This window comes from Phoenix dactylifera, chromosome 3, assembly GCF_009389715.1.
Source record: "Phoenix dactylifera cultivar Barhee BC4 chromosome 3, palm_55x_up_171113_PBpolish2nd_filt_p, whole genome shotgun sequence".
Lineage (NCBI taxonomy): Eukaryota > Viridiplantae > Streptophyta > Magnoliopsida > Arecales > Arecaceae > Phoenix > Phoenix dactylifera.
In genome coordinates this window covers 5,038,737-5,059,570 of record NC_052394.1, presented here as the reverse complement: position 1 = coordinate 5,059,570, position 20,834 = coordinate 5,038,737, and the positions used below count along the sequence as shown (strand labels likewise).

General features: G+C 39.0%; 3 protein-coding genes across 5 annotated transcripts; 2 read left to right on the top strand and 1 right to left on the bottom strand.

Annotated features, from left to right (window-relative positions):
- Positions 1 to 212: 212 nt before the first annotated feature.
- On the top strand, positions 213 to 2,547 carry LOC103702222 (cytochrome P450 716B1-like). The gene is made up of 4 exons (XM_008784554.4): positions 213 to 859; positions 951 to 1,413; positions 1,671 to 1,861; positions 1,972 to 2,547. The coding sequence occupies exons 1-4, from the start codon at positions 338 to 340 to the stop codon at positions 2,290 to 2,292; spliced, it is 1,497 nt and encodes a 498-aa protein (XP_008782776.2). The 5' UTR covers positions 213 to 337; the 3' UTR covers positions 2,293 to 2,547.
- Positions 2,548 to 3,918: 1,371 nt separating this feature from the next.
- LOC103702131 lies at positions 3,919 to 9,586 on the bottom strand. Of its 2 annotated transcripts, XR_003384680.2 has the most exons (5): positions 9,134 to 9,586; positions 8,625 to 8,906; positions 7,250 to 7,339; positions 6,743 to 6,849; positions 4,288 to 4,376 (listed from the first exon to the last, which is right to left on the bottom strand). XR_003384680.2 is itself a non-coding variant. In XM_008784435.3 (4 exons), exons 1-4 carry the CDS (start codon positions 9,479 to 9,481, stop codon positions 4,257 to 4,259), a joined length of 840 nt encoding a protein of 279 aa, XP_008782657.2. In that variant the 5' UTR covers positions 9,482 to 9,584; the 3' UTR covers positions 3,919 to 4,256. The 2 variants fall into 2 exon arrangements, 1 of the variants encoding a protein (XP_008782657.2); XM_008784435.3 differs by lacking the exon at positions 6,743 to 6,849 and having other exon boundaries at positions 3,919 to 4,376; positions 9,134 to 9,584.
- Positions 9,587 to 11,904: 2,318 nt separating this feature from the next.
- On the top strand, positions 11,905 to 20,094 carry LOC103702130 (transcription factor RF2b-like). Of its 2 annotated transcripts, XM_026802630.2 has the most exons (5): positions 11,905 to 12,790; positions 17,798 to 17,930; positions 18,583 to 18,667; positions 19,399 to 19,449; positions 19,976 to 20,083. In XM_026802630.2, exons 1-5 carry the CDS (start codon positions 12,189 to 12,191, stop codon positions 20,011 to 20,013), a joined length of 909 nt encoding a protein of 302 aa, XP_026658431.1. In that variant the 5' UTR covers positions 11,905 to 12,188; the 3' UTR covers positions 20,014 to 20,083. The 2 variants fall into 2 exon arrangements, with proteins under 2 accessions (XP_026658431.1, XP_008782655.2); XM_008784433.4 differs by having other exon boundaries at positions 11,915 to 12,790; positions 19,399 to 20,094.
- Positions 20,095 to 20,834: the final 740 nt, after the last annotated feature.

The window sequence follows — 20,834 nt, the reverse complement described above, 5'->3', positions numbered from 1 at the left end:
TGCGTATTAGAACATTTACAAATCTAAATGGATGATAATGATATAATTTACTGCTCCTCACATGAAAATATCATGATATAATTTAAGATAATTCAAAATAAGATTAATATTACAGGATCTAGTAGTATTTTAACTGCATCTCCTAATGAAATAGAGAGATCGCTATTGCTTGTCTCAATCATCTGGTCCACGAACCTTCTGTCGCTAGTAATATAAATCGGCCGTCTCTTGATGTGATTTTCTATATAATCACATCCCCACCTCTATAAATGTGAGTTGGAGTTGGTATCTAGGTTGAGAAAGGCAAGAGCAAGGAAAGCTAGTTTGTACTATAGCCATGGATGTTGGCCTACTTGGCCTTCTGCAACTTTCAATTGAATCCCAACCTGTGCTTCTTGCTGCTGTACCAGCAATTGTTGGAATCCTTTTTGGCGGGTATTACATGTTCAAAACATTCTCCTTCCATGGGAAAAGGCTCCCTCCTGGTTCATTAGGACTGCCACTGTTCGGCGAGTCTATAAGCTTCCTAAAGGCCCAGAAGCATGATAAGACTCAGGAATGGGTGGAAACTCGGATCAGAAGCTATGGACCAATCTTTAAGACTTCCCTCATGGGGAAACCAACAGTTGTTATTACTGGTACAGCAGGTAACCGTTTCATCTTCAGTGATAATGATAACGCCATCATGAGCAACCAACCAAGCACGGTCAGCTCTATCATGGGCAAGTACAACACTTTTGAACTCACTGGACATAATCACAAGCTACTTAGAAGTGCCATGGCCAGCTTCCTCAAGCCAGAGAGCCTCCAGAGGTACGTTAGAGATATGGACTCTCTTATAAAGCAACAAATATTCCAGGTATGATCTCCAGATCTCTGTTCAATTTCACTAACATAGTTTTTACTTTTATTCATTGAATTCTGAACTTTTAGACATGACTTTGATGTAGGAGTTCAATGGAAAGGAATCTGTGATGATTGTCCCGTTTATGAAGAGGATCACTTTCAACGTGGCATGTGCTCTGCTATTCAGACTACCATATGGGAAGGAGCTGGACTCATTGTTCGAAGACTTAACAATTGCTCTAAAAGGGATGTGGAGTTTGCATTTAAACTTTCCGACAACCTCATTTTATCGAGCAATGGCAGCTAGAAGACGAATCTTTGAGTATTTCTCAAAGTTAATTGAGGAAAGGAGGAAGCTGTCAGAAGGAAATGCCAGCTCTGAGAATGATGCGATCTCCTCACTTCTTAACTTGAGAGATGAGAATGGCGAGGAACTTTCTGAAGATATGCTAGTGGATAACATCATGACTCTGATTATTGGCAGCCATGATACATCTACCATCCTTCTGACTCAATTTGTGAGGCACCTTGCCAGGGACAAAATGTTCTACGATTACATATTGGAAGGTGAGCTCAGTTTTTAATGGAATTTGAAGGCCAGCTTTATAGACTTCTTTGGCTCTAATTTTCTCATACTATATTTTTTATATCTGAATATCTTAAATTTGATGGTAAAGGAAGTCGAGTTTTTATATAGCAAAAAGTAAATTTCTATACATCCTGGATTCTATTTTCTTTGGCATGTTAAAGTGAAGTTTTAAACAGTGGTGTATGACCATTCACAATCATATACTAAAGATTTCGCATGAGTGTTGACCCTACAGAAGAAAAGAAAATTCTTCGAGAGAAGGAAGGAACTGATGAAAGGCTGACATGGAATGACATACAGAAGATGAAGTATACATGGAGAGTAGCCCAAGAGTTGATGAGGATTACTCCTCCAGTATTTGGCAATTTCAAGAGAGCAATCACTGATACATCTTTTGGTGGCTTTCACATACCTAAAGGATGGCAGGTAGTTTGCACTTAATACTAAGAATGGTGTGCTCTAATGGACCACTGGTACTTGTATAGTGCAATGATCTTCGACAGGCATTTATAAGTGTTATCAACGCTATATTGCAGGTATTTTGGGTGTCGAGCGGCACTCACATGGATGAGCATATTTTCCCTCAGCCAGAGAAGTTCGATCCATCTCGCTTTGAACCAACTTCAAAGTCGTATCCTCCATACTCTTACATCCCTTTTGGAGGAGGGCCGCATGTTTGCCCCGGCAGCGAGTTTGCCCGAATGGAGGTGTTGCTCATCGTGCATCACTTGGTCACAAACTATGAGTGGTCAGAGGTGATTCCTAATGAGCCGATTTCAAGAGACCCTCTGCCTTATCCAGCAATGGGCCTTCCAATCAAGCTATATGTTAAGAGCAAGGAAGAAATTTGTACCTGAGTTTCTCCCTTTCACTGGAAATTATGAAATCCATGGTTGTAGTTCTTCCTTGGAAGTTCTCTCTCTCTTTTTTTCCTCCTCTTCTTAACTCTTCAGATCAACTGGTCGGTCTGTTAGATTTCATACTTGTGCTTTTTACAGCAGTGTTCACGAAAGCATAGTGAAAATTGCAGAAAACATTACTAATGTGGCGTGCTGCCCATTGGTCTCTGTTTTGCTCAAAAAAAAAATGCAGAAAAGATTTTTATTTGCTAAGGTAAACAACAAAAAATTTGGTGGAAAACAAGCTACTATGGACATGGCTACTTTCTAATACCATGATACAGCAGCCAAGAGTTTAACACCTATTTATTCTTCTGCTAAATATGGTTTATATATCGTAGCTTGTGTGAAATGGATGCTTTCATAGCCATGATGCTTTAATATGAGAACTGCTAGCACATACTCAAGTGGAAGGTCCAAGAGAAACTTGGATGCTCTAGCTATGAAACATCTTACTCCCAATGTTCTCTGAGAATCCTTCTTAAGAAGACAAATTAAAAGTTTGTGCATGAGACAATTATGCAGTTAAATGTTTAGTTTCAAGAAAAATACCCTGTAGAATTCTATATTTCAGTTCAACTCAGAAATCTAAACTTTTCTAAATCTTACAGTAATCAAAAAATGAAAATTATTTTCAATTAAAATTTTAGCTTAAAATGTTTCTACTTTAAAGATATTAATGTAAAGACATTATTGGTGTTTTACATACAGCGGGAGTCTCAAGTAGATCTTAAAATTACATTTTACTGCAATATGATCCTGACATTCATCTTCGAAATTGCGTCGTATATTTATTGTTGCGCCTCCAATCCAAAATAGAATACAGCCATGCTATCGAGAGGTACAACCCACAATAACATAAAACCAAACATTTTATTTAACAAAATATAATAAATAGAAATGCAAATTCGATAATGGGGCTTTTAGAGACATTCATCAGAGTGAGAGTGATCAGTCCGATAGGTAGCCCAAGCACCAAGGTGGTTCAAGATCTCTTTACCTCATAAGCCTTTCCCCGACGGTGACATCGTGAGAAAATGTTGCTGGTAGCGACAATGGCAAGGATGATGGGAACAGGGAGCAAGAAGAAGGCCAAATGCAGGTGCACTTGGAGGGGCTGCATGGTGGGGGCCTAAGAAAAGGGTGCCAATGAGATGGCATTTTAGGGAATGTAGCCTTAAGAATCTAAATAAAACTTTTTAAAAGTGCAATGGAATATGGATATATATATATATATATATATATATATATATATATATATATATATATATATATATATATATATATATATATATATATATATATATCAAGAAGAAGGCCAAATGCAGGTGCACTTGGAGGGGCTGCATGGTGGGGGCCTAAGAAAAGGGTGCCAATGAGATGGCATTTTAGGGAATGTAGCCTTAAGAATCTAAATAAAACTTTTTAAAAGTGCAAATGCATGAAACTTTTTATGTATCTGTGGGCGAAAGTATAATTTTCCCTTCAAAATTCTGGTTGAATAGCACGCCTTTATGACATTGTAATGCTTAAGGATGGTCTTGAGCCATGAAGAAATGCGAACAGAGATCCACTCAAAGTATAGAAGGTCCAAGGTTTTCATCAAATTTATGAAATTTCATGCGCATTGAGAACTCAAGTTTAATGATTGTATTTACTGATGATGCAGGGCTCATGCGACATAATAGTGATGCTCTCTTCTTCTATCCTTTACAGTGAATCAAAATCAAGCCCAACTCCACAACAATTTTTAATAATTTGCCACTTATTATGCTTCAAGCTATCGTTTCGGCTTCTCGAATTGTTGCAAGCTTCCTACATAAAAATTCAGCCTTCAGTCTTCATGGATGCAGTCGTTGCCATGTCAAGCAAAGTTTCAAGCAACTCCATGACTCCATAACTCTATATCTGGAATTCATCCTTCACATACGGAACTGCCCTGTTGCAATGTATGGCACCAAAATATTGCAGATCCCCTTCACCAATGAGTTTGCTGAAGATATGCAGACTCCCAGTGCCTCTAGGTATTTAAGCTCTCCAAGCTGCCACAAGCAGAAAGCATTAGGCATATAAAAACATCTTTCAAGTTCTATCTGCCAATGAACACACCCGAGAGGATCAGGGCATAAATTGTTCTCAGCCTAACCTGGTCGGAAAAGCATTCAAATTTGGTTGAAAGTATAAAACATCCAATTTGGTTGCTTTTCTTTTCCTTCTGAATGGTGAGCCGGTTTCCATAATTAACTTGGATAAGCTGAGTTAGATGAGTTATCTACCCTCTTCGAGTTAATCAAGTCATGCTTCAAATGTGTTCCATCCAATTTTGTAAGATAGGTCTAATCATGTTGACATGTCTATAATTCAATGGGCCTAATTTCAATTCTGATCAGCTGCATTCCATCTATATTCCACTGATAGGTATTACTGGGAAAACAAAAACAAAAAAGCAAAGAAGCAAATAGTTATAAATGCCAAGTCAACTATCACCCAACAGTGTGGGACAAGGCTTGGCAAGTACGAAGTAGGTTAGGGATCCAAGCTGGTGCCCCATCTATCAAAATTTTCGTGCCTTTCAATGAACTGCTCAACTTCATAACAGAAGCATGTCAGAAATCTCTCTCTCTCTCTCTCTCTCTCTCTCTCTCTCTCGTGTGGGTAAGTTCAGTGCAAGCTTTGCAAAAAAGACTCATAGTTTATTAATCTAGAAAATACCTTGGACGCTGTTAAACTATTGCCTCATATATTGCAGAAAGAGATCAGTGGGCTCTACTGAGGCCCAAATATATTATATCCAAATCCTATGAGAACAGAAATAGTTGGTGTATGAACAAGTTGGGCAAACTCAGCTGAGTTTTAGTCAATTCAGAATTTGGTTGTGTCATCATTGGTCTTCCATTTTATGTATCACAGATGGCATTGTAGAAAGATAGAATGGTGGAATAAGGAAATGTTAGACACTCTTTGGAAAAGCATCCTATGTTTAGCATTCATTACATGTGGCTAGATACACTTTGAAGCTGAAGGATGAATTTACTAATATAGACAAACCAGTATGGCAAAGACTAGCTTCTGATACAAGGTCAAAGCAGTCCCAGTCTAAGGCAAAGACAATTAACATTCAAAGTCTAAGACCTCCAAAGTTCTGAAGGTCTCCAGGTTTAGAAACCATGGATATGATACCAAGGCAATAAACATGTGTGAAAGGGGAAAATGTCAAATAAACACCTGGGTTTGAAGCCTTGAAGCAGAGATTAGAAGCTTTAGCACCAAATTCCGCTCCCAAATATGTACCGCCCCTGCTTCCATTCCCTATACTTATTTGAAAAGTCAACCATTGGAATTCGTTTTCTCTTCTTGTGTTGTTTCCCTATTGTTCCCATTCATGACTTCAAATGCCTGATTTCTCTGAGTTCCTTGTCCTCTTTGCCTATGGACTGTCTATTGGCAATTCGGCATATATGGATTATGGTGAATCAGATATTTGAATCAATCATTTTAATATAAGCATATCTGTTGGAATCTGAATTTATGTGTGACATCTGCTCGACATCTTTTTGTACTCCTGTTTAGTGCATTCTAAACTAATGGGTGTCTTGGACAAGCATACAGGACAGAAGCTTACAAACCATGGAATTAACATTTTCAATTACCACGTTCATATTTATCGAACTTGCATAAAAATTTATGGCAATGAGAGCCCAAGCGTGAGAGAGAGTGAAGGGGGCATGTGTTTGACAAATCCGCATAGTCATCATATTACAAACTTATTTCGAAGTGAGATTCTAGAGTCTGATATCAATATGAACTGCAAACTTTATAATCCTATTGATTGTCGGATATTAACAGTTCAAGAAAATTTTCCTCTTGATTTTGTTCTCATCTTTGTCTTCCATGGTAACCATTTCGGAGGCCAAACATTTAACGTTATCTTCTAGAATGCATCTCAGATTAGGAAACTATAAAGTTCAGAAAGGAGGAGAATTGAACCAAGGAACCAAGGAACCTCTTTTATGGTAGCATATGTAGACTAGCTCGAAGATATTATGGGATTTTCTAATGGATGAGGAAGAGGTTTTGCTAGCAGACTATGTCATTCTTTGTGATGCTACAATAGTTAATCAATCAGTTCTTTATGAGTATCCAACAGCACATGTATCTAAACAAGAAGATATAGCAGCGTGATAGAAACTTATGTAGAATCCCTGCCTAAAAATTTAACCTGACAAAAAAAAGTCAAGCATGAATCTTTGTAACAGATGTCACCCTGGAAGAGAATAAGTCAAATGGTTTATTTGCAAGTTTCTGTACATGATGCAGCTCCGTGCAGCAAAATAGAAGAAAACCTCTTAAAACAAGCATAAAGGTTTAGGAGAACTTAAAAAAAAAGAAGAAGAAGAAGAAGACCTACATCAGAACTGTTCTATATTGGGTATTTGGATCGCTGATGGGTTGCAAACCTATATGAGATAAACCATTTATCTTGTGTCCAAGTTATTCCAAAGTAGGCACCAATTCCTGCAAATGGGCAAATTTGCAATGCTCATTAGGGCATCCTGACCAGTAACATAGCCTTCTTCTGAGTGGAAAGGCTGTGTCTTTAAATTCACCACATCCAGTGTGGGTGAAAGGCTCTTTCTTCATACTTTCTTTACAGTTGTATGTATTCATATTGATAGTATGGATGAGGCTGATGGAAATGGCATTGTTAAATGGGTTCATCAATGGTCCATGACCCCAAAAAGAGAATCTTGGCCTGACATCAAGATATTTTTCAGAGAAAAAACTCTCATGTTTAACCTAACTAGAATATTTCATATTCAATTCACAAATCAAATTTTATTGTAAAACAACTAGTGTATCAGTATCATAAATATTCAAAAAATGGTTAGAATAAATGAGGATCAGAATCAGGTACCTTGCAAAAGAAAGATGGAAGCAAAACCAAAACAATGAGCAGTATCATCCATCTAGTCTCAATGATTAGTGAAGTCCTCGACCATATAGCCTAGCATTTATATGAAAGATACAAGTCATTACCAAGTTCCGATCATCAAATCATAACAAGCAGCTACAACATGAGCTCAAAGGCAAGCGATCACCCTATCTGAAATTCATGTGCCTATTCATCAATTTGAGAACTCTATTTTGAATTTCTTATTCAGGTGAGTATCACAATCATGCAAGTGGTCAATTTCATTTATCTCGAAGAGAGATATTTTAAAAACCTGCATTTATATTTCCTATGATCTTATATAATGATTTAGAGTATAGCAAAAAATCACCTAATTAGATATCTAGGATGCAATCTTCCATGCCTTTACTAATCGTAGAGCTTGTTACAAGAAAATTAAAGGAGGCTACAATAAAGAAAAGTAAAGAGTAATTGAGGCTACAATAAAGAACGTTGTTGGGTTGATGAAAACTGAAAACAAAGCATGCAATACATAATTGGTTTTATAAAAATACTATATAGGGGGGAACTTTTCTACAAAAATGAGAATTAAAAGTAAATAGAAGGATTGACATAGATTAAGAGTAGATTAAAGAAAACACTCCAAATGGGTAAAGAATGCTTCCTTGACATTCCAATAAAATGTCTAATATATTAATAAACTGATCCTCCTATTCTTTCACCAATTCTTTTCTATTTTCTTTTTTTTTTTAAGATTCAAGTTGAGCGGTTTGAAGGAATTTATTTCTTCTCTCCCATCAGATCATAGATTTTAGAATTTTTCTAAATTTATCACCATTCTTGTAATTAGACTTTTCAAACTTTGAGACCTCAAACACTGAAAACACTACAAAATTCATGTATATAAGATCTAAACATTAAAAGAGAAGGAAAAATCTAGTTGTCTTTGATGTTTCAGCAAACGCACACTCTACTCAATCTTCAAAATTTGGTTAGAAGGTTCAGTGTAATGATATTGCAACTGAACATAAGTTTCAATTGAACTTTTCTTTCTAGCACATCAGCACATGATTAAGGAAAAATGCACTCGATGATCTCCCATCTTCCTTGATAGAAAGTTCCTTTCTCAAAAGACAACAGTTAAAGTGAATTTCAAACGAGCTCTCTCTAAACATATGCAGCCCATCCATTTGCATTCCATCCATGGACATAAGTAAAGCATGCCTTTGAACCATGACTAACATAAATGTGCCAAAAAATATGTGCATGCAAAAGAAAAAAATGCATGATCCACAAAGTTCTAATTCTCATGCGCATATATACTCGTGTGTCTGAATTTATTAAAGAGAAACGGCATAGATGATGACAACGTACTGACTTGATAGAAAGCAAACGAACAGCCAAGAGAGATGATGACATTCCACACCCTCCAAGCAGCCTTTGCAACAAGACCCGTGTAACTCAAAAAACCCATGCAAAACCCAACTAACGACACCACGCTAGAGGCCCAGAACAAATCGGAACGGGTTTTCCTCTTTTTAAGCAGTAAGACTAGGCAAAAGATAAAAGCCAGTGCATGTATTATAATTCCACCACCATCCTTTTCTGCTGCTGAATGAGAGAGAAGGCAAAGACTTGCCATCATCGCCACCACCTTATACTGCATATCGAACAAACACACGGTCAACACTGTGTGCACACCCAACTGATGGTTTCTTTAGACAATGAGATATGAGCCAGAATTAGTTAGATTATTCCAGTAGACAAAAACCAGGATTTCTGGGATCATTTTATTGAAAACTTGCTTTGCATGAGTGCAACAATTACCGGCAAATTAAAGAGATTGATAGCATGGCAATAGAAGAGTTTTGCATGGGAATGTAATACCTGGCATGGGTGATGCCAGCCATCAGTTGGTGGAGAACCGATTTTGGGGCTCCGAACTTGTGATCTCTTCTTGGTGGCAAGTTTGCTTCTGATTAATTCTCCTGGCCGGGGAAAGATCTTGGCCAGGAAGCGGAATAACTTCGATTTCCGCTTGGTTTTTCTTGGGGGGATTCGGTTTTTTGATTCCACCTTGAGGGAGAAGAAACGGAAGAGGCGAAGGAAGAGGGAGATTTTCTCGCCGCCTTTGCCCCATTGTGGGAGGATGTTGGAGGCGTCGATGCGGAAGTCAAGGCCCTTGGATCTGGCTTGGACGGAGATCTTCCATGACTGGTGCTTGGAGGATTCCATTGTTGTTGGCTTTTGTGGAAAATAGAGTGGCCGGAGAAAGGAAGAGGAAAGCGTTGGGACACGCAGCGGTTCGAATGTGCGGAGGGCGCTTGAGATGGTTGGACGGTGATCCTACCATCGATTGGTTTCTAGGCCGTTTGATGCGGTCGAGAGCCCACTTTACGGAAAACACTTGGGGCCAAAACTACTTCGAGCCTTTGTGGCTCCTAAATTGGACCCATCAAGTAGCTGAAATGGGCTCCGCCAACCTAAACTAAATTCAGATGCCAAATTACGAACAATTAAAGAGACCCTTATTTTAACTAGATCTTGTTGCATGTATTGTACTGAATATATCAAAATAAGCTTAAATTGGTTCGAGACTGGTAGATACATCAAGTCTATAATTTTAATTTCCAACTATAAGAAATTGTTTAATAGAATAATGTTAGCTACCTCTTGGAAGTAGCTATCTACAATTCACATCATCTGCCATCAGCATCTTGGATGTTTGCAACCATCGTCGGCAACTTCAATGCAACTAATGTTCTCCATGATCTCGTTCATGATCCATGTATACAATGGTTTGTCTATAGCTAATATCTCCAATAATGTTGCCTATAACCATCATGTCTATAGATTTGGGTGTGTTTGTTTCTCGGAACTCTCAACCGCATCAATATGTAAATTTTTAGATTTTATTTAGGCTTTTTGATAAACTAGCTACAATGCATGTGCGTATGCACATTGCTGCCAGATAATTTAATTAAAATATTGATTATTTTTTTTACTAAATTAACTTTTTTCTTAAAGTCCATCAATATTAGAAATTTTTTATTTATAAAAGTCCTATATTTGTCGAGTCTCTTAAAAGAAATCTAATCCAAGTTATTTGATTAGGGTTATGTTTGGAATTGAAAATTTTAAATATAAGCCATTTTTATAGAATTTAATGATGGTTGATTCTTGCATATTTTTCTTTAAATGAATTCATGTTTTCTTTTTTGTGTATATATGATTATGTGAGATGCTTGAACATCTATCGGACGCTTCAAGAAAGTTTCCATCATTTGTAGTACTAGATTATATTACATTTGTAACAAGTATGAAATTTTCTATGCTGGTTAGAATTGAAAATTTTATTGTACATCTTTTTGAAGATGTATCAAAGGATTTCCTCTAACGAAGCATCATTTTAGATTGTGTAATAAGAACAAAAATCTCTAATTGTAGGAAGCTTTTGATAAGTGCATTGCATGATTTGTTATCATTTGGCATTCTTTTAATTTTAAATATTCTCACTCTTAACTTTAAGAGACATGCCTTTTTTAGAAAATCTTAACTATCAAATCCATAGATATTTAAGTAACAAATAAGATTATTAGTTTACATGAAATATTATTCACGATGTATAACAAAATAAAAGAGTTGCAAAATTATTGTACAGTTATATATATATTGTTCATTTTTTATTTGGTATTGTAAATACCCTTTGCTGGAATTTACATACATGTCCAGAAGTTTTGTATATGGTAGGACTATATTGAATTATATTTATTATTTGTCAAGCATGATGCTTAGAATCTAATGTTGGACATAGAATCAATTTTAGGGGCCCACTTTGGAACAATTTGAACCCAAACATAAAGTAACCCCTAATAACTTTTTAGGATCATGTAATCAATCTCCTGAGAAGGGTTGCATCATTTTGGTCCAAGAATAAACCTAGATCCAATGAATTACTTTGCAGGTATAAACCAAGGAAGGTGTCCTCTTTTGTCAAGTGAAAATAAAAACCCCCCATGCCGAATTAGATCCATCCAATTATGATTGAAACAAGTCAATGTTTTGTCAAACACACAATTAACTTGATTAGAGGCTGGTTTTTAATTAGAGACCTATACATGGTTCTTATCTTTGGACATAGATCGAAGCTAAGTCATTTTAGATTCACATCCAACCTTTGCACTCCCACATTGTCCAACGTATAGATAGGATAAGGACCAATTGTTCATTTAAAAGCACATTTACCACCAAGACTCACAAGTCGGTCTTAAACCTGACCAGCAATCTTTAAATTTAGACATCTTGTTTTTGGGATTTGGTAAATATGGACTCATTCTGGACCCGACTTAACCTAACAGTGTAATACACGGGTACATAGTGCATAACTTTATTCCTATACCATTCAAATTTCTCACAAAACTTATCGGTTACATTTTAAAGCGAACTCGTCAAGTGAAACCTTTCGGGGTCTGAATGAACTCGTCCGAGATCTCCTGTGTGTCGGTCGGGTCGAACCGAGACCAATACTATTCCTGGACGCCCACGTGCACCACACGTGCTGAAGGACAAGCTTTTTGATAGATTCATTCACGTGGGTCGGCGATGCCACTGCTCACTTTCGGGTCTCAATCGTATGACGTGGACTAGAAAAAGAAAACAACAGCAGCGGAGAGAAAAAGTCCCGGCGGCCGCCTCAATCAACAAATCGTGTAATGGCTACGCCACCGGTCACCAAGGTCGGTGCTAATCTGAGTCTTTCTAAAAACTGATCTCCCCAGCCAATCACCCGCCCGGATCTAAGTCCATTTCATTTATGGCAACTCCCATGGATGTGCCTCTAATCTATAGAGGACCCGCAGCATTCTCCCCGCCCTCCACGCTTTCCCCTCCCCTCGCTTTCTTCTCTCGCCCCTTATGAAAGCGCGCGAGAAGAAGGCACGAGATGCTGTCCAAATGCCAAGATCCGCCCCATCCTCCGAACCCTAATCCTAACCCCAGTCCGAATCTCAGCCTCCCCTCCTCATTCCCTCCAAATGCGCCGCCGGTCGCCGCCGGAACGATGGCGATGTTCCAGAGCGCCGGCACGGCGCCGCCGCCGCGCGGGGCTCACCACCGGCGGGCCAGATCCGAGCTGGCGTTCCGGATCCCAGACGACCTCGACCTCAGCTCCGGGGACCCGCTGGCGGGTGGGAGCTTCGACGAGATCGGGTCGGAGGACGACCTCTTCTCCACGTTCATGGACTTCGAGAAGATCGGGTGCAGGCCGGAGGGGAGCGGATCCGGGTCGGAGGGTGGGGTGTTCGGGGATCGGGCCACGGAGAGCTCTATGGAAGGGGAGGATCGGAAGATCGGCAATGCCGCCGGGGAGGCGGCAGCCGTCAGGCCCAAGCATCGGCACAGTAACTCGATTGATGGGTCATCGATGATGTCATCGGGGACCACGAGGGGGGAAGGAGTGTTTGGGGAAGTGATGGAGGCGAAGAAGGCCATGACGGCCGAGCAGCTGGCCGAGTTGGCTGCAATCGATCCTAAGCGGGCTAAAAGGTGCGTCCTTTTTGCCTTTGATCGCTAAAGTTCGAATTTTTCTCCTTCTGCAGTTATAGATTATCAGTTCCACTGTTTTTGACTGGTAATTTTTTTCTCAAAGACAAATGCAATTCTGTATGTCCGACCCGGCTCAGTTTTTTAAATTCGATCATGGTTTGAACCACAAATCTGTCCGGTTATGATTTATACTTTTTTTGAAGTATCCATTGCGTATCAAGTTCATTCACCAGCTTACTTTGTCAAGCCAGATGGACATTAAAAATTGATAGATCTACATAGAAGATAAGGGACCCAGAATGTGAAAAAGAAATACACAAGATTAGCATAAATAGTGCAGCTGCTTTGATGGACTAGATTACAAAATCATGTTTGCTGCTTTTGATTAGAAACTGTAGATTATAAATCATATTCTTATTAAGCTGAAACCAATTAATGTCATATGACTAATAACTAATACTTCTTTCAGAAAGTGTGCATTTGTGTTTCTGTCCTTTTCTATTAGAATTTGGCTTTAAAACCTCACTAACTAGGCATGCACCATTAATGGACTGCTACAGAGCTGTTTAAATGGGACTCTGTATGAATATCCTGTTCCTGTCAGCTATTAAAAAAACCAATATTCAGTTTCAGAGCTATTAATGGAGCCCCCACCCCCGATCTTCCTCAAGGTTAATTTTGACGGTAGTGTGGTTGACGGTGGTGGAAGAGGTGTGAGCTTTGTTATTGGCTGCTTGTTGTCACGCCTCCGGCCCAAGATCGCGAGCCGGGGGTCCGCGCCAACCGCCGCACACCCGTAGGAAACTCTCCCCACGAGCATGCAAGGCATCTTAACCAAATCTCAAAAATGTAACTAAAATAATTCAACTGAAATAAATGCAATCTTATTCCATTGACTGACACAAATTATAATGTCTCACAATTCTAAATACGCAGCGGAACAATAAAGATAAAATATCAATTTAAATAAAACCTAATCTAAGATAACTTGTGCCATAATTCTTTTATTCGCTCTCCCATATTGTAAAACTCCGGATTGAGCTAATTCTTCGGATCTGTAAAAACAGTAAGAAATCGTATAATGGGCTAGACAGCCCAATAAGTAATAAATACTTTAACTAGACAATTCATATAAAAACATAAAATATAAATACAAATTACGATGAATCAGCATAAAGACATAATTAATTTCTTTCAAACACAAATTCATTGTAATCCGTATCTTTCAAATATCCATATACATAATTATAAATCTGATTCAAAACAAATCATATTCATCTCAACAGCCTTTAACTACGACCACATTTATATCCTGTGGCTAGGCCAGAAACAGAACCGCACTTATACCCTGCAGAGTGGGCCAGAATACCGTACTTATACCCTGCGGAGTGGGCCAGAATACCGTACTTATATCCTGCGGTGGGGCCAGAATTGCCAATTTATAACCCCCAATTGGCAGGATCCAAAACATAGTCAGGCTGAGAGTTCCAAATCTGATGCACATCAAAATTCTTTTGTAACATAATAGATATATCATAATTCGATCTAAATATGCATATACGATGCAAGAACAGTAAATATATCCGAAAAATATTATTCCAATTCACCTTTCTATTTTTCATTCAAATCATCATCTCGTAAAATTCATAAATCACATATAAATTCATTAACAATTTATTCGATGCAAAAATAATATTATATAAATGAAGAGTCTAGAAAAGGCAATTTATTACTTATATTGAATGCGATCTCCAACAAATCCAATTAATCTCACAAATTTCTCGCAGAACCTAATATCCAAAAATTATATTTTTCTTTTAAAATTCATCACAATGTATATAAAAACTTAAATTTAATATTTTTTCATGGTCGACCCTGCAGAAGTGCCTAGCACCCCGAGTTCGGGTTCGGGTTCATACCCGTAAACCAACCCCCCCTTTTTTTTCTTTCTTTTCTTTTCTTTTTCTTTTCTTTTTCTTCTTCTCTTTCCCTCTTCTCCTGACTCGTCTCTTCTTTTCTTCTTTGACGAAATAGGGGCCCGTGACCCCCCCTTCTTCTTCTTCTTCCCTCCTTGATCGATCCCAATGGCAGCCACGGTGGCCGGCCTTGACGGCGGCAGGAGGTGGCGGAGCAAAGCCGACCACCCCCGGCGGCTGGCAGCGGCGAACACGGCCGGCGGCAAGTGTTCTCAGGTCGAACAGAGCTCCCAGTTTGAACCCAATTTCCGGCGATTGACCGGCTCAAAAACCACAATAAATCATGGCTAAACATCACGGAAGGAAGGGAGGAAAATTGGGAGTCCTTACCTCAGCCCCGATGATGGTCCGGTGGCTTTCTTTCTCTCCGGCGGCAATGGAGGAAGAGGAAGACCCATGCCGAAGAAGACCCACCTTTCTAATGGCTCTCTCTCTCTCCCCCTCTCTCTCTCCGGCAGCGGCTCCTCTTCAAATGGCTTCAACGAGAGGAGAAGCCCTAAAAAAAAACAGGGGAGCCGGCTTCTTCGGGATGGCTCCCCCCCTCATCTCACGCCCTCACATGCGCCGCACGTGAGGCCGAAATCCTTAGGCTGGGCCGGTCAATGGACCGGGCCCAGTTTCAGGGTCTCACACTTGTGCTATGCAGCTATTTGACATCATGGTCCCAAGGGCCGAGTTGAGATGAGGTTGGGAAGGTATTCAGTGTGCAACATTGATCTTGAAAGCTAACCATCTCCTCTTGAAAGATGGCTCGGCAGCAATGATTGCTTGGATAACTAGACATGGCCGGGAAACAAAGAATTATCTGTTATTGATTGACATATCGAGTCTATCTGGGTTATGTGTTTCCTTTTCAGCATCACATGCTTATCGAGAGGCAAATAGAGCAGTGTACTAAGTGGCAACTTATATGGCCGATTACTCAGGTGGAACCCTTTGGATAGGTTATGCATCTTCAGCCTCTCAACTTCAGGACATTTTTCTTCTGACATGAATGGTGTATTCAAATTAGATGGGTATAAGCCATCTGCGTAATAAAAAAAAACAGCATTCAATTGTTCGATTGTTCAAATTAGAACCAGCTTAACTGTTGTGTCTGGTTTTGGTTGGATCGGTCTAGTTGATTAACTTGGTCCAGTTTTTGCAGCATTTTGGGTTGGATCACGTAAGCTATGTAACTATAAGGTATGCCTCTCGACCTTCCAAATATCCTTCTAGGTTTCTTGTTTGTCATTTCTTCTCAAAGATGCCTTGGCCATGATTTAGCATTGGCTGCAGTGAGTTGGCATCAATTCAAGAGCTGAGCATAAGAGTTTTCATATCTTGGTTACTTTTTACCTAAATCCATATAGCCAACCTAGTATAAATAATTTAAAGCTTGGTGTTTAAAGCTGCAGTTGAAAAGCTAGTTCTTACACTCTATATTTGAAAGCCTTTTTTAGGACTATGATTGAAGGTATCATTACATGACAAAATAGGAACCGGCCAAAGAAGGTATGTTCTCGACCACCCATTTGAAGCAAGATATTGACACTAGTTGTTCCAAGCCCATCTTAGCAAAATATTATGATGTTCCTATGTAGGTAGCATCTGTGCTTGCATCTGTCGAGTCTCATTTAGTTTCTTTCTACTGATGAGGTTTGTTGCCCTTCTAAGAATAAATGGGATGGGGGAGCTTTCATGAAAGGTTACATTCAAGATTCGCCGAATTGGTACTAGAGAACATATTGGCCGGCGACCGACTCGGCATACTACGGGTCCATATCGTGCCGTTTTGGGATGTACCGAAATAGGAGAGTCAGAGAGAGAGAGAGAAGGAGAGGGAGGAAAAGAGAGAGAGGTTGAGAGATAGAGAGAGGGAGAGAGAGAAGTCAAGAGAGAGGGCTGAAAAGCCCTCATTGTTGTCATCATCCTTGGAGGGGGGTGGAAAAGGGAGGGCTGAGGGAAACCCTAGCCCTAATCCTAGCGGGGGAAGAGAGAGAGGGAGAAAAGGGGAGCGCTTATGGTGATTCTGGGGGAGGGAATTGAAAGGTTGAGCCATGGGGCGGGGAGGGAAGGGTGGTTTAATCGAAAGGTCGAGCCAGGTGGGCTTTTTACCGAACCGAGGGGTCTCTCTACTGAGCCAAGGATGATGCAATCAAATTGGAGCCAGCTCGGCCTATTTATTGAGCTGACAGGGCAAACCTTCTCGGTTCCCTGTTGGTTTGGTTTGGTAGATCCTGAATCGAGCAGTTCGGAGTGGTATGGTCAACCATGGTCACACTTTTATATTGGCTAGCTAGCTATAGTTGTACTTTCGATAAGGTAATTAAAAAAATGGTGGGCTGCCTCTAGCATTCAATTGTTGAGTCTGGTTTCTTTATGAGGATTCTTGTACTAGCCTTTTTATCTGTAGCCTTGTAATGTTTGGTTGTTGGCTTGTTGCATATAGTTCTATGTAGTATATATTTCTCCAGACTTGTGCCTGTCGACTTTAGGAGTATTATTTACAGAAATTGTGCAAAGCTAAGGTTTGCAAGAGACTACCAGATTAACTATGGCTGTCTGCTTGAAGATTTGGCTTGACAGGAATTTATTATGAGCTGCATGATGAGCCAAGATATTTTGTGCTTGTGCTGTGAAAACAGAGTAATTAGTGGTTCAAAATTTAACAATTTTTCATGTCATATCTGTGGAAAATGAAAGAAAGAGAAAAAAATAATGTGATAAACTTCTTCAAAGTAATTTGCTGAAGCATATTTTCAACTAGAGTCAATAAAAGAAAATTTTCATCATCATTTTACGCTTGCCATAAGACATCACTTTCATTGGTCTTGGATATGAAACAGTGAAAGTTCTACAGTGTTGTGCCCTTAAAGATCCTTCGTCTTTGTGCTATCTTTTTTTTTTTTTTTTTGATTCTGGAGTACCATATGCATTTGTCACTCATGTCCATGGTTAATTACTACAGATGCGACAGTAATTTTTATGATCACATATATTAAATTGTTTTGATATGTTGACTGAATAATTTGGATATCATTTTGTGCAGAATTCTTGCTAACCGACAGTCAGCAGCTCGCTCTAAAGAACGAAAGGCTCGTTATATTTTAGAACTGGAGCGGAAAGTCCAGACTCTTCAAACTGAAGCTACAACTCTCTCTGCACAGCTTACTCTTTTCCAGGTCTGCACTGACCGGTTTCCCATGAAAAATAGCTGTTCATGTTTAACTAGGTTTTCTATGGATTTTGGTTTGCTGGACATGTATTTGATCTTGTTTTATAACTCACTGACATTTTAAGCAACTGATACATTTTCTACACAACCAGGAAGCAGAAGAGTCTCAATTGGTTCATTCCTTGATCACAGCTTGTTTAGAGCATATGTGTACCAGGGCATGATATATCTCTGATCCACCATATGTCTTTCGTATACCACCCTTATTTTTTAGCCTATCCGTTGTTCCAGCATCTACCATCACGATTACATGTCAAGGGTTTTTTCGTCTGATTGTGATAGCCATTTCATTATTGATTGGAACATAATTCATGCCAGTGATACCAAATATGCACAAAAGGGATTAATGATGGTTTTAGAATCGTCATCCATGGGTTCCATGTTTTGCTATTATGTACATGTCTTTCTATTATGGTAATGTGACATTCTTACCACTACTAGCATAGGTCAAAATATAAACTTTTTTTTTTTCTGGCATCAGCTTCTTTAAAGGGCTTCCTTTTCTTCGTCCCTGCTAAACTGATATTGATTCTTTATTTTCATATTCATCAGAATGCTATTTGAAAAGCTAAGGGTCCTCTGTTGCCTTTTTGTTCCAGAGAGACACAACAGGGTTGTCTGCAGAGAATGCAGAGCTCAAGTTACGGTTACAAGCTATGGAACAACAAGCTCAATTGCGTGATGGTAAGTTCTACTTAAACTACCATAATTATAATTCAATTCTTTATTTACTGGCATCTTTCTTGTCATCTTTTGAGTGATCATGGAGGTAGCCGTGCTACTTGTGGAGTCATGGTTATATTTTTCAAAGAGGAATCAATAGAGATTAGAGAGTAAAACACACCATGTACCCTGTATTTTACTCACATCTTCCGAGCAGGCAAAATCAGCTGTAAAATCTTTTCTGGCAGAAAATCAGGGCCTTCCATGTATCCTACTTGAGGCTGATATATGTTGGTTTTACCAACGTTTTGTTAGATGAAATTGAGCTTGGGCCCAAAAGGTAGCCTACTTGAATTTGGACCAAGCTTGGCCAACTATTTGTGGAAAGTCATCTTGACACCACTTGGTCTTGAATAGTATGTATGAAAGGCAGAAAAGAATAGTACTCTCAAGCCGCTTTATGACCTCCTATAAGGTAGACCAGGTTTAACTATGCCTAAGCTGTGCTTATCAACTTAAAAGTGTATGGTTGTATCCTTCAGCTTCATGGGTAGAATGTACCTCTGCATTTTTTTGGTTGTTGCTTCTGGTATGATGGAGATTGTATTTTTATGAATGAAAGACCCCATCACATCTGTTTGCTCTTTTTTTCATGGAAGTGTATGCGTTCCTTATCGCAACAATGAATCTGCTCCTTACTTGACCTTCCTCTCAACAATGTCCGTTGATGAGTATCTTTGATCTCTTTGCAGCACTGAATGAGGCATTAAGGCAAGAAGTTGAGAGGCTCAGGATTGCAACAGGTGAAATATCAAATCCTTGTGAGACCTATAATATGGGACTACAACATGTTCCCTATAACCCTTCATTTTACACACTTCCCCAACAACAGCCAGTCCATCACCAAGGCATTCAATTGCAACCTCAATTCCACCAATCTCAGCCGAATGTCTCAAATCACCAATTTGCGCACCCCAGTGCCCTTCAAGATATGATGCAGCAGGACCCTCTTGGAAGACTACAGGGATTGGATATCAGCAAGGGTTCTCTTATTGTTAAAACAGAGAGTTCCTCTATTTCTGCGAGCGAAAGCAGCAGCACCTTCTAACCTGGCCTACCCAATAAGCAATGCATTTATTAGATTTTTGTTCATAGGCTGACATCCTTGAGTCGCATCTGCTTTGGTTGTTCTATTTTTTATTCCATTTGTTCAATTAATTGGAAATTGTTTGTTTTAAATCCAGGATTGTAAGCTTTCTTCTTAGTCAAACACCTTGAATTTGGTGTATGATTGATGAGTTCTTACAATTTCTGTTTGTTGGAATTCAGGTTCTGAGCATTGTATTGTTGGGAACAAGAGGGTCTGAGAGTTGTCACCCATAAATTATGTAACTTTTATATTTTAAAGATATTATTATGTCTCTTATTTTGGGATAATTTTTACTGCACATTGCTTCCTAGTCTTCTTTTTCTGCCACCTTTCTTTTTTCCATGAGAAAGGACCAAAGTTCCAACAATTATATGACAGTGTTCAGCTGAGCTCTGTTGAGCTCTAAATTATTCTTCAAATTCGGCTTGTATTTCTTGTTTTAGATGAACGGGTTGGTTCTCTGTCCTGCTTCTGTTGGCACCGCAGTTGGAACCTTTTTCGATCGTTGCACTTATATGACTTGGAAATCTTTTGACAATACTCATCAACGACCATTTGCTATTGGTTTCGTTTTAGCATGAATGGCAAAGATTGATTCTTTGATTTAGCATATAAGCATATACATCTAAAATGGAGGTTAATGCTTCTCAGAGCTTGGGATTCTGTTCATAAAAGCTTATTTTGTTATTTAATATTTCTCTGATACACATCCTGCTACAGTGTGAAATTTTGAAGACTCCATCTTTCGTTCTCATGGAGTTTTTAAATGCAGAGAGAATGGATACTGTCACCCGCTACTTTAGAAGTCTAGGAAATGTTTGCAGTGAAGTAGATAATTATGGTTTTTGCCAAAGCATTAAAACATGATATGTGTTTACAGAAATCCATTTTTAGATTTGCAGTTAGTTACTAGCAAATGTTCTCAGTTACTAGTTTACAAGATTATGTTCATCATCATATCCATTTATGAGGTTTTCCAAAATTCTGCTTTTTTTTTCTCTAAATGTACCAGCTTGTCCTCTAGAGCCTTTTTTCCAT